The sequence below is a fragment of the Apteryx mantelli genome, chromosome 21 (assembly GCF_036417845.1).
Source record: "Apteryx mantelli isolate bAptMan1 chromosome 21, bAptMan1.hap1, whole genome shotgun sequence".
Lineage (NCBI taxonomy): Eukaryota > Metazoa > Chordata > Aves > Apterygiformes > Apterygidae > Apteryx > Apteryx mantelli.
Genome location: NC_089998.1, coordinates 7111379 through 7123802, shown reverse-complemented (window position 1 = coordinate 7123802; position 12424 = coordinate 7111379). Strand labels below are relative to the sequence as shown.

Below are 12424 nucleotides of genomic sequence, written 5' to 3'. Positions count from 1 at the left end.
GGGGCGGGGCCTGCGAGGGGCCGCTCTGCGGCTGCGCGCGGGCCGCCCGCGGCGGGGAGGCGGTGTCCGCGCGTGCGCGGAGCGGGGCGCTTGTCCTCTCCCGAGGAGGCGAGCGGGGCGCGCCTGCGCCTTCCGCCTCCCGCTCCCCAGCGCCCGGGAGGGGGGCCTGGTGCGCCTGCGCGCTGCGGCCGCCGTCCCCCCCGTGCCCCGGAGGGGGGGGTTGCTGCGCATGCGCGCCGCGCTGCCCGCCCCTCGCCAGCAGCAGCAGCAGGAGGAGGAGGCGGCGGTGGTGGTGATTCTGGCTGTGGAGAGCGTGAGGCAGTGCGAGCGCCGCTGCTGCCCCTGTTATCCGGGAGCCCCAGGTCCGGGCGGAGGAGGCGGGAGCGCCCCGGCGGCGGAGGGAGCCCGAGCGGTGGCAGCAGCAGCAGGAGGAGTCTGTGCCCGGCCCCCCCTCCGCTCAGTCCCGTTACAGCCCCCTCCCTCCGCGCTCCGCTCCGCAGCCACCAACATGTCGGCGCCGGCGGCCAAAGTCAGTAAGAAGGAGCTGAACTCCAACCACGATGGGGCCGACGAGACCTCAGGTGAGGCCGGGCCGGGGGCGGGAAGGGAATGGCGGCAGCCGCCGCGGCCTCCGCCTCGCACCGCGCCGCACCGACCGCCATTTTCCCCAGCCACACGGGCCGCGGCCGGGCCGGAGGCGGGAAGAGCGCGGGGTCGGCCGGGCGGATGTGCAGGCCCCAGCAGCAGCAGGAGGAGGCCATGTTAGCGCCCTTTTGTCTCCGCTCCCCGGCCCGGCCTCCTTCCCCACGGGCGCAGGCGGGGCCGGGCGGGGGGCGCTGCGGCCTTGGCGGAGCAGCGGGACCCCCCCCCCCCGCCCCCCTCCCGGAGCAGCATCCGCGGAGCCTCATTGTGCTCCGCCGCCGCCGCCATGATGCTTTGCCGCCTCCTGGTCTCGGCGGCGCCGCCGCGGCCGCGTGGTGCTGCCCCGCCGCGCGGCGATGGAGCGGCGCCGGCTCCGCCGCCGGGGCCTGCCAGCGCGGGGAGCCACGCGGTGCCCGGGCGGCGCGGCGACGGGGCCGCCCGCCGCTCCCCACGTGCCAGCGCGGCCGCCGCGGCTTTCGAAAGGTCGCCGCTCCGTCGCCGCGCCGCGGGTTTCCTCCCGGCCGCCGCCGGGGGAAGGGCTCGGTGCTCCCCTCCCTCCTTCCCTCCGTGCAGCCCGCCGCCGTGCTGCGCCCGCTCGCACACGTGCTTGCCGCACCTGGCCGCCCCCGCGGAGCGGGAGGGGGCCGCGCATCCGGCCGGGGGCGGCCCGGCGTGGCGACCCCGCGGGGAGAGCTGTCGCCGAGCGCGGGGCTGAGCCGTGCGGGAAGCTTCCCGGGGGAGCGGTGAGGCTGCTGCACTGCTCCAGCCACTTCCCGCTGCCCTTCGTTCGGCTCCCCGCGCGATGGGTAAACAGCCCCTCTTTCACCGAGACCTTCGCCAAACTTTGCCGAGGGGAACTTCTGGTTAGGAAATAGCTGCCGAACGGTGACTTTGAAGTTTTGGGCTTAAAACTTTCCTTTTGAACGTGCCTTTGGGTTTTTAGAAGGCGGTATGTTCCCAGTTACGCTATTTCCATTGATATTGCTGTCCTCACTAAATCGTTTAGTACTTGCATGTTCCTTCAAATGTGTTGGGCTTAGAAAATATGACTTACAACTTTTTCATCAAATTATTAATCTATTATGGTGCACCTTATAATTTAAGATGACTTGTAAAACTGTATAGAGGAATGTGAGCTGAGAATTTTTGTGGCCTACTCAAATTGAGTTTGGTTTCAGCAAACTTTTCAGCACTTAAGTTATAGCTCACACTGGAAGCAGCTGAAGTTTTATGGGGCCTAGTAACCATTATGAAATCCAATAGGAACATCTCCACACTTCCGAAGTAGAGCTCTAGGAGATATATTATGGGAAAACCCTCCAGGTGATTTGTTTGACCCCAGAATTAAGGGATTTTGATGCATTTTTAATTCTTTTTCAGAAAAAGAGCAACAGGAAGCAATTGAACACATTGATGAAGTACAGAATGAAATAGACAGGTAAACATTAAAAAACTTAGAGTGATTTAGCAAAAATTAAAATGTAATTTTTCTTTAAATAAAAACACTAAATATTTCTCGGTAGTAGATTTCACTTTTCAAACTCCCCCAAGATGTGCTTATGTTTTGACCTGTTAGGTGTAAAGAGTATTTGTGTGTGATTAAAAATTTGAAGCACTATCCTGGTTTCTTGTTTAACTATGTATAATTTAAAAAGTGGAACTTGATTTAAAATTGTAAAGTCACTGTGACAGTTTATATTATTTGCTGCTTCAAGTTAACATGTATGCCACTTTACAAAAGTGCGTTAATCTTTGTGAGCAGAACTGAAAATTTGCTTTAAAAATTAGCTTTTATTTTAAATATTTTTACTATACCTCCACGTGCTTGTAAAATAATATGTAGAAAATATCACTGGAACATTAGTTCCATATCTCAAAACTCTGGGTTCTATGTCAGTATTCTGCTGGATCTTATTTCCATGCACGGTGTCCTAGAGCAACTGCAAGTGAGTACTGGGTCTGACCATATGAAGCAGCTTAAGTATCACGGCTCTACCTTTTTAGAAAACCAGTTATGAGTTATGTCTTAAGATTCTACTTGTGTGGGATACAAACTTACTTTGCTTTAGTCATGCCTGCTTGACCAAAAATTATAAAGAGCAGGTGATAGTGTTATATGTTATCCTTCTACAGGTGTTTTGCGGGAAAATGTTTGAGAGCTAAAACACTCCTTTGCTTCACACTAAAGGTTCAATCCTTTATGTCATGCTGCAAAACATACTATGTGTTAAGAATGCTTCATTTAAATCAATGAGACTGCTTCTAGTAGTATGTTTTGTTTTGTTTTTTAATGGTGTTTACTGGTTTGGGCCTCAGGTTTTTGTTTGACAGCCCTCATTTGTTGAGCATGGCTGGCTAGTTTAATTGTATTGTCAGTAGTTAGCTGAAAGCTGAATGGATTTATCTCCTTTAAATTTCAGTTCTCTCTCCTGTGGCGCTGTGGCTAACATCTCTTTCTCTATTACAGACTGAATGAACAAGCCAGTGAGGAAATTTTGAAAGTAGAACAGAAATACAACAAACTCCGCCAACCATTCTTCCAGAAGAGGTCAGAATTGATCGCCAAAATCCCAAATTTCTGGGTAACAACATTTGTCAACCACCCACAAGGTATATTCTCAATAGCCTTCATTTTTTTCCTCTGTTCATTTGACTTCAGTGTTTGCTTGCTTGTTATGTGAGCCTCTTACAGCTCTGAGGGTTTTTAGAGTTGTCACTCAGCATACATTGAAATAGAAGCCTGCTTCATATGCAAACACTTCCTTCTTGTCCTAGAATTTATTTCTGTAAGCTTTATACCTCTTGTATTTGTTGGAAGGAACATCTTGATCACTAGAATCCTGTGTTGTTTTCCTCCCATATTTGAAACAACAGGTTTCCTGCTTTTCTCCTTTAATTGACCCTTTAAAAAAAAAATCTGTATTTTTGGGGGGGGGGGGGGTTGGAGTCAGGACTAATGATAAACTGTTTCTGAGGGAACAAAAACAAGCCTGTAGACTGCTTGAATTGGGCAGACCAAGCTCTAAGGGTAGATATATTCAGAAGCTTTTGCTGCTTTTTTATGTTGTACTGCAGCAAGCAAACATAATCATATCACCTTAGCAAAATCACGGAAATGCAGGTGGTTTCTTGGTTGTTACCTCTTAAAAAAAAAGGGGGGGGGAGGGGGTAGAACAAGTTGGCTCTGGCGAGTATGTGGTTTTTCAAATTTTGCTTAGAATTAACTTATAGTTCATCTCCGTGACAAAAATTTCATAGTTTTGTTAATGTGAGATTACTGATTTTGTTTTAGTATCTGCACTGCTGGGGGAAGAAGATGAGGAGGCACTGCATTATTTGACCAGAGTTGAGGTGACAGAATTTGAAGATATCAAATCAGGTTACAGAATAGATTTTGTAAGTATGTTAAATAGTCCTTCACTTGCAGTTTTGCCGCTTTCTTGAACGTAATTGCGTATTAGGCTGTAGTTTGTAATATAGTCTCTTTAGTTAATCCATGTAGTATCTGTTTTGACTTGGGGGTGTGTGTGTATTTGTTATGTGGTTCCAACTCTTTGCTTTCAATTGCAGTATTTTGATGAGAATCCATACTTTGAAAATAAAGTTCTCTCCAAAGAGTTTCACCTGAATGAAAGTGGAGACCCATCTTCAAAATCAACTGAGATCAAATGGAAATCTGGGAAGGTATGTATCTGCCTTTGGGAGAGATAATTGCTGCTCTACTCAAACAGCCATTTTCACCGTTATGCTCATCTACTAGGTAGTTGACTTGAGCTACTTTCTTTTCTCTTCCCCTCTCCAACCTATTCCCCACTTCTCTACATACATAGTTCATGCCTACCTTGCAGAGTTTGGAATGTACTATTTACATGGAGATCTGTAGTTAATTCTCTTGCTTAGCCTAGCACCATCAGTGAAAGTACAAGTATGACCAGATGGAGAGATTAACGATTACATTAGCTTGTCTCTCTTCGGAATGGATCTAGACAGTGGGTGGTGTTTCCTTAAGATAATTCTTCAATTAGGAATTCTTTGGGTAGCAGGGTTTGGGGGCAGAGGTCAGGGTGTGGTGTCTGGATTGTGGGTTTTTTTTTCCTTCCCTCCTTCCAGACACCACATCTTTGGACAAGTTGCAACCACAAGATAGTGTGGGCATATCTTTTATCTAGAGAGTATTCAAATTAAATTAATGTTCTCTAGTTAGATTCCATAATAGTTGGGAGCACTTTCATGTCCTCCTGAAGGTTTTGAAAGGAGTACTTAAAAGTAAAGCTGAGGGTTGCAGTTAAACTGCTGCTTGTTTTGTCGCCCTCAGACCAAGAAGAAAAATTCATCTTTTTTCATTGAGAACTAGAACTTTTCCAGAAGTTACGGTCCCGTACAACCTAACTGAATGATTTTTACAACATATGGCAAAATTCATGCAAATTCTGGTATTGTTCTTCATTAAACAATGTAAACTTACAAATGTTAAGATTCTATCAAGAAAACAAATAATGGAAGTTTGGAATTACCATATGATCAAAGAAAGCATGGATTTAAATAGTGGCTAGTTACATCTTTTCAGATTTAAGGGAACAGATTGTTGAAAACGTATCTAACTTCTGGAGTAAGGTGGTAGGTGGCAGGACTTGTATGTTCTTGTGACCAGATGTTTTAGTGGTTTGTGTGGTGGTCTGTATTTCCTGCAAAGAATGGCCTGAAAATTTCAAAGGATAAGAAGGATAGGAAGTTCTTTATCCCACTATTGAGTTAGAGCTTAGATGCCTGGAGACAGTGTTTCTTAAAACATGTGTATATGGTAGTTGAGCGTTTAGACTTTGAGAAGCCTTAATATTTCATTAATCACCTGTCACACTTGTGATCCCCTATGATGGGGAAGCATAAAGCCCAAGGTCCTGTTGAGTTTTCAGTGTTTCAGCAGAGACCGTTAAAGGAAACAGAGGTGTTTTTGCTGTTGTTGGGTCCTCTTCATGAGAAATGCAGTTAGGCCACATGGCTGAGTGGTGTCTGTTGCTGTGAGTCCTTTGGGTCCCAAATGTTTCCTAAACATTTTTCCCTGAAGAAGGGAGTAAATGACTTCTTGTGGTTGTTTAGCCAAGTACTTTTCTAAATGGTGCTTGTTGAAAAATGGCCATGTAGAGAGCACTTTTTTAGGGAATTTCTTAACTTTCTTTCCAGGATCTGACAAAGCGTTCAAGCCAGACACAGAACAAAGCCAGTAGGAAGAGGCAGCATGAAGAGCCAGAAAGTTTCTTTACCTGGTTCACTGACCACTCTGATGCAGGGGCTGATGAACTAGGAGAAGTCATCAAGGATGACATCTGGCCAAATCCGTTACAGTACTACTTGGTAACTATAGCACTGAGCTGCTTATCCGTAGCCATGATAGCACTGTGCAAGTAAAAGTGAATTTGATCACTGTAGTTAATGTTGCATATGTGTCTTTAAGGTTCCTGATATGGATGATGAAGAAGGGGAGGGAGAGGAGGACGATGACGACGATGAAGAGGAAGAGGGATTGGAGGATATTGATGAAGAAGGTGATGAAGATGAGGGGGAGGAAGATGAAGATGATGATGAGGGAGAGGAAGGAGAGGTGAGCTCTCTTATCCCTTATTCTTTCAATTTCTCTGGTGTATGAGAATTGAATAGATTTATAAGAGGAAACTTCTTGTAAGAACAATGAGTAATTGTTGCAAAGGTAAAGTAGTTCTCATTCTGTACAATCACTCGTAACGTTTTTTGAGAGGTGAAGCAGAACTGTTACTACCTGAACTTCCAACACAGTGAGAAGTGTGTTTGTGCATGTGAAAGTGCAAATAAGTAGCTTTAGTAAACTTGGAAGGAAAGTGCTCTAGAAGAATTAGAATATTAGTGTCTGGTCTAGTTTAATGAAATTCTTATTAACTAGTGAACATTCTAGCAAGACTTTACTTCTAATTAGCTTTATTGATGTATCTAGTTCTGTCATCCTCCCACCTATTAGTTTATTTTGGCTTATTGTCAGCTACATATGAAATCTGTCTCTGAGTTCAGGAATTAGAAATTTCCTTTAGTAGTAAGTTGGATTCCAGAGACAGCATTCAAGATGTTGATAATATAAAACTTAAAACTTTTGTTCCTGGTAATTGGGCATGATCTGTCTTAACTTCAGTAGCAAAAATTACTTTTGTTGAGATGTAAGGGATGCTCTAGATGCTCTTTGCCATAGAGCCAAATGGTGGTTAAAACCACACGTGCTGCCACTTTACTGTTATATTTCCATGAGCGAAAGAAGAGAAAGATAATCTCAGGCATCTTTGAGTATAAGCAGTAGCCTAACTTCCCTGGGTGTGTAAACATACTTCTGTAATCCTGTCTCTTAGAATTCCCCAGTTAAATGCAAAATATTGGGCTGTGTTGTGTTACTAAGTGTGTTAGCATCTGAAAGATGAAGCATTTTACCTTCAGAGTTCAAAAGGGGGAGGGAGGGAGACAAGGAAACCTTTCAATTTTTTTAGGTGTTAAATTTATATTAACATTGGTAGCAATTCTAAGTCCAGTATTAACTGACTCCTATGTATGTACTCACAGCAAGTGTTACTACTCCTTAGTGAAGAGGGAGAGAGATCAACTTTACAGCATCCTATGAGTAATACCATAGGGCTATAGTCTCTAGGGTAGCGAAACATTCTGGTTATTGCATTTGAAAGTCAGTGTTATGCAAGTTTAGTGATTATATTTTTAATTGTTGCTTATCTTTCAACAGGAGGATGAAGGAGAAGATGACTAATTGAACACTGATGGATTCCAACCCCCCCTTTTTACCTTTTTAATTTTTCTCCAGTCCCTGGGAGCAAGTTGCTGTCTTTTTTTTCTTGTGCTCAGTCGCCTTGTTCTCTTGAGGTCTCTTTTTCTCTCCTCTACACCATGGTTCACAATTTATTTTGGGGGAAATACCTTGAGCAGAATACAGTGGAAAAGAATCTGCCCGTTTCTGTTTCAAGTTCCTTTTTATCCCTTTCTGTCTCAAAACAAAAACTGTTTATGGAATCAACACACCATGTTCTGTGGGAAAAAAGAAAACCTTCTGCTCCCTTCACTCTGCTGGAAGCTGAAGAGTGCTAGGCCCCTGTGTAGTAGTGCATAGAATCTAGCTTTTTTCCTTCTTTCTCTGTATATTGGGCTCAGAGATTACACTGTGTCTCTATGTGAATATGGACAGTTAGCATTTACCAACATGTATCTGTCTACTTTCTCTTGTTTAAAAAAAAATAAAAAAATAAAAAAAAATGGGGTTATAGAAGGTCAGCGGGGGTGGGTTTCAGATGTTTGGGTGGGTTAAGTGGGCATTTTGACAACATGGCTTCTTCTCCTTTGGCATGTTTAATTGTGATGTTTAACAAACATCCTTGCAGTTTAAGATGACACTTTTAAAATAAAATCTTCTCCTAATGATGACTTTGAGCCCTGCCACTTGATGGAGAATCAGCAGAACCTGTAGGATCTTATTTGGAATTGACATTCTCTATTGTAATTTTGTTCTTGTTTATTTTTAAATTCTTTTTTTTTTTTTTGTTTCACTGGAAAGGAAAGAAAGATGCTCAGTTTTAAACGTTAAAGTGTACAAGTTGCTTTGTTACAATAAAACTAAATGTGTACACAAAGGGACTGGTTGGTCTTCACTGAAAGAAATAGTTTTAATACCCTGTTTTGAACTTGCTTATATTTTCTTACTTGGCTTTTTTGGTATTTGGTCAGGATTTGTGTATTGAGAAGCAACCTTGTGGTAGCATGGACTGATCATCAGTTTATTTTCCATTATTTCAGTACTTGGAAAGTGTTTCATTTGATAGTTACTATTGCGCATTCTGTTTCTCTTGAATTGCCCAGCTCTTTAAGACAGGGCCATAGATGCATGTCTGGTGTGAAGGTAGATGTTCATATTCACATTTTGCAACAAGAAAAATGACTTGATTCTTTTTAGTAGCAATGTGCTACTATACCTCCAGTAAATGAGTGAAAAGGTTATGCAAGCTGAGAATAAAAAGACCAAAGATTTGAGGTTCCCCAGTAAGATTTTTGGTATTTTTGCAAGAGTCTTTTCAGTTGGAAATAACTAAATCTTGAAAGTGTAAGCTAATTTTTAGGCTGTTTAAAAGAGCAAGGTTCTTAGTGAAGCTCATATGAATATAAGGAAGTTGCTACTTCACTGCTTTCTTTCCTTGTTAGCAACATGTATATATGCCTTATAGATAAACTGTGCTTTTCCTTTTTAAGAGACTGCATTTGAGTAACTTCAAACAATTTCAGTTAGAAGTTGTTGTTTCTAATACTCCACAAAGTGTAATGAAGCTTGTTTTACCATGCTGTGCATTTGAAAATATTTAAATTGTTGTATCAGCTAATCTCAAATTCAAATAGCTAGTTCTCTTTGGATCTGTAGAGAAGACTGTCTTCTGGGAAGACTTGCTGTTATATTCTGTGGTTCCTTCTTCTTCCCAGAACTTGCTATAGTCAAATAGAGCATTTTTTTGGACGCTTAAGAATGCACTTTGCAGAACAAGATTAATCTCTATTTGATGCATGCTTAAATAACACTGGGGAAAAGTGTTCTGTACATGTCTGATCCAGTTTGGATGCAATCCAGTCGTCGGAGACAACACAATGTATGTGATCAATGCAAAATGAGACAACCATCTACTTTTTTCCATCTCAGCAAAAGCTTCTGCCCTTGCTCTTACTGCTCTCAAAGTAAAATGCTAACTGGTAATAGTTTCTTACTATCTAGAGAAAGAACTAAAACTATGAAGTCTATAAACTTTAAATTCCTTTTTATTCCTTTTCTATTTTTTCTAAGTCCTCATTCTGTTGTGGTAGAGGGTAAATACACTATTAGTTGCCCTGATGCCTTGTGAATGTCACTTAATTTTTATGTAATCCTAATTGATTGTAATTAATGAAGGAAAGAAGCTTTTCCTAGTCTTATTTTAATGCCTTAAGAAAAATACTGTGCCACTGTTGTTACAGCCCTCTCCCTCCCTAGCACAAAACTATAAAAACTGTTTTGAAAGTAATCAAAGCTTCATGTTCTGTTCAGTTATGAATACCATGAACAAGAAATGAGAAGACTGGATAATCAAGTGCTGCATTTTAAACTCTTATACATTCTTCAGGATTGTACGGGGTGATAAATCACCCTTGCTCTAGTGTACCGATAATACTGAATTTCTTGTGAAACTTCTGGGTTTACTCCTTGCAATGGCTAAAGAGTAAACCTTTTAAACCATATTTGTTATGTGTAATCTTAATTGCTTTCTAGCAATGGAAATGAGTAGCGATTAGCACATTTCTTTGCAACACTGAAGTATTACAGATGGCCATCATGTGCTCTGACTCCTGGTTTAATGTCTAATTAATCTAAACATATGTAATGAGTACCCATTTTTACTTGATGTAATTTGTATATGCATATAAAAGCATTTAAAGGTAGAACTCCACCTTGGGTAAGAATGGGGGGGTTCATTCGTATTAAACATCTATCTCCAATTTCTCAGTGCTGCTTGAGCTCCTTGCATTCAGTAATCCTGTTGAGGGAAACTTGTCACAGGTAGAAGCTGAATTCAGGCTTTGTGGCCTCAATTTCCAGGGCAATGGTTAGAATACAGAAACAGAGGCAGTTTGATAAAGATTAAGCTATTGTGTTGGGGCTGTATGAGTTACGTAAGGCTTCAGGTTAGCTTTGTTTCAAGTTTGAACTTTAATCGCTATCAAATGGCATCTTTTGCCTGCAATTCCTAGTGCCAAAGGTAAGCAAATATAACCATGGGTGTGTAAATATAGTTAGAAAGGTTTTTTTTTTAACAGATTATCTGTGTGCTTATTCGTAGTTGTTGACAGTTTTTGTCCTTGTAAACAAGCATTATCTGAATCGATTTCTATCAGTCACTTCTGCCATTCATCTGAATTTGTAAGCTTCTCTTTGCTCTACTTTAAAACAGGTGCAGGAAGGCAGTACTTTGCTTATCCAATAGTAGTGCTCCTGAGTTTTGAAACCATGCTTTTTTTTCAAAAGAGACAGAACTGAATGAAAAGAAACTAATTTCTCTGATGTACCTTCAAACTCTCTTTCTGGTTGAAGGAATTAAAATACCTTTAACTGTTATTTGATGTTACCATTTCTAAGAGTTTTTTTTTTTCTTGTTCCAAAAAGAACGAGTTAAGCCTCTCGTTCTGTGCTCTTTTTCATGGGTGACCCCAATAGTGTTCACTTTATGAATTTCTGATGCCCAGCTGGTGACGGGAGGTCACAAGTGACTCTGGAACAAGAAGCTTGCTTCCTCTGGGGAACAGATTTATGCTTAATCTCTTGCCCTCCCTCTCTTGGATTAAAACCGGAACTTTCCCAGACTTTTCCCTTGATCATCACCCCCTCTGAATGAGTGTGCTCCAGCGGAGGGAGTCATCTAAGACAGAGCTCCCGGAGGGGGCGTAGCGGGAGCTGTCGGAGGCATCGGGGATTTTGGCAGCGCCTGCCCGACCGGGTCTGGGGGAGTAACGCTGCCTCCTTGCGTGCTGACCCGGGAGACTCGTGGTCTATTTTCCGGCTTGCTCCTGCTTCCTCCATGTGAGCCCTCCACACTGCCGCTGCAGTCAAGCTGCCGGGGTCGATACACAGAAACCAGTGCACCGGTAGCAGCTGGAGCGCAGAGCTGGTGAGTCCAAAACAGCCAAAGAGTGAAATTTCGCTTTCCAGCCCTTGGCCGAGGAGGCGGGCAGCTCCGCAACGCCAGGGCACCATTCAGCGCTCACAAGCCTGCAGGCGAGACAGAGGGGGGCAAGAGGCTTTCCTGGCGCTGTGAGTCGCCTATAAGACGTTCCTGCACATGCCCCTTCTCCTGCGGGCTTAGCAGCAGCCAGGAGCTGCCGGTTCGAAAGCAGGACATGTCTCAGCTCCTGCTACTCCCCCGGGAGGTCTTCAAAGAGATCAGACAGCTCAATCCTGCGACGCTACATGCCTCTTGGAAGCTGCAGCCTGTCCCCTGGGGCCAATCACGTGCTCCTGCTTTCCAGGGATGACTTTACCTGAGTGGGATCCACAATGGGGACGGCTCACCCAGGCCCAGGAGTGTCCCAGGAACCGGGAGGAGTCCTGCTCTGCTGGCCAGCGCTTGGGCGCTGACACCTGCTCCCAGCACCCGCTGCCTGCCTCTCTGCTGCTGCCTCCTGGAAGAGCTGGGTGGGCGCTTGGCACTCCCCAGCAGTGACACCCACTGCCTGCCCTGCCCCAAGGGTGGGAGACCCCAAGGGAAGGGGGGGGGGGGAAGCCCTTGTGTGAACCCCATGCTGTGATGGGAAACCAACCTCTGCTGCTACGGCCTGCTGGGGGCTCCCACGTGTCTCTGGCTGCTGTGCCAAGTGCGGCCCCCAGCCCTGTCTGCTGGGACAGGCTTTGTCCGCTGAAGGCAAGGCGGAGTGCCCCAGCCCCTGCGAAACCTGCACCTATTAATTTGACTTTCCATTTTCCAGTATTTCCACTGAATGAATGCAGCCTAATTAAAAGCCTTCCTTAGACACAAAACAGACTGTACCACATTACAAATAGCAGCAGGTTCCAGAAGGGTTTATAATAGTGAGGGCCTGTGATGGGCTCCTATGGGCTTGTACAGACTTGTGCCTGGCTCTGCGGGCTTGTATGGGCCTGGGCCGGGCTCTACAGGCTTGTATGAGCCTGTGCTAGGCTCTGTGGGCTTGTACAGGCGTGTGCCAGGCTCTAAGGGCTCCTATGGGCTCGTTCCAG

At 44.6% G+C, this 12424-nt stretch overlaps 1 protein-coding gene across 1 annotated transcript; it reads left to right on the top strand.

Annotated features, from left to right (window-relative positions):
• The first annotated feature begins 214 nt into the window (after nucleotides 1-214).
• SET (SET nuclear proto-oncogene) lies at nucleotides 215-8291 on the top strand. Its single transcript, XM_013955835.2, has 8 exons — nucleotides 215-581; nucleotides 2023-2080; nucleotides 3110-3252; nucleotides 3935-4038; nucleotides 4213-4326; nucleotides 5824-5994; nucleotides 6095-6241; nucleotides 7394-8291. The coding sequence occupies exons 1-8, from the start codon at nucleotides 230-232 to the stop codon at nucleotides 7415-7417; spliced, it is 1113 nt and encodes a 370-aa protein (XP_013811289.2). The 5' UTR covers nucleotides 215-229; the 3' UTR covers nucleotides 7418-8291.
• The last annotated feature ends 4133 nt before the right edge of the window (nucleotides 8292-12424 follow it).

Coding starts and splice junctions, on each gene's coding strand:
- SET (XM_013955835.2), top strand. CDS start 230: ATGCGCGCCGCGCTGCCCGCCCCTCGCCAGCAGCAGCAGCAGGAGGAG. Junction 582..2,022: donor TGGGGCCGACGAGACCTCAG/GTGAGGCCGGGC, acceptor ATTCTTTTTCAG/AAAAAGAGCAACAGGAAGCA. Junction 3,253..3,934: donor ATTTGTCAACCACCCACAAG/GTATATTCTCAA, acceptor ATTTTGTTTTAG/TATCTGCACTGCTGGGGGAA.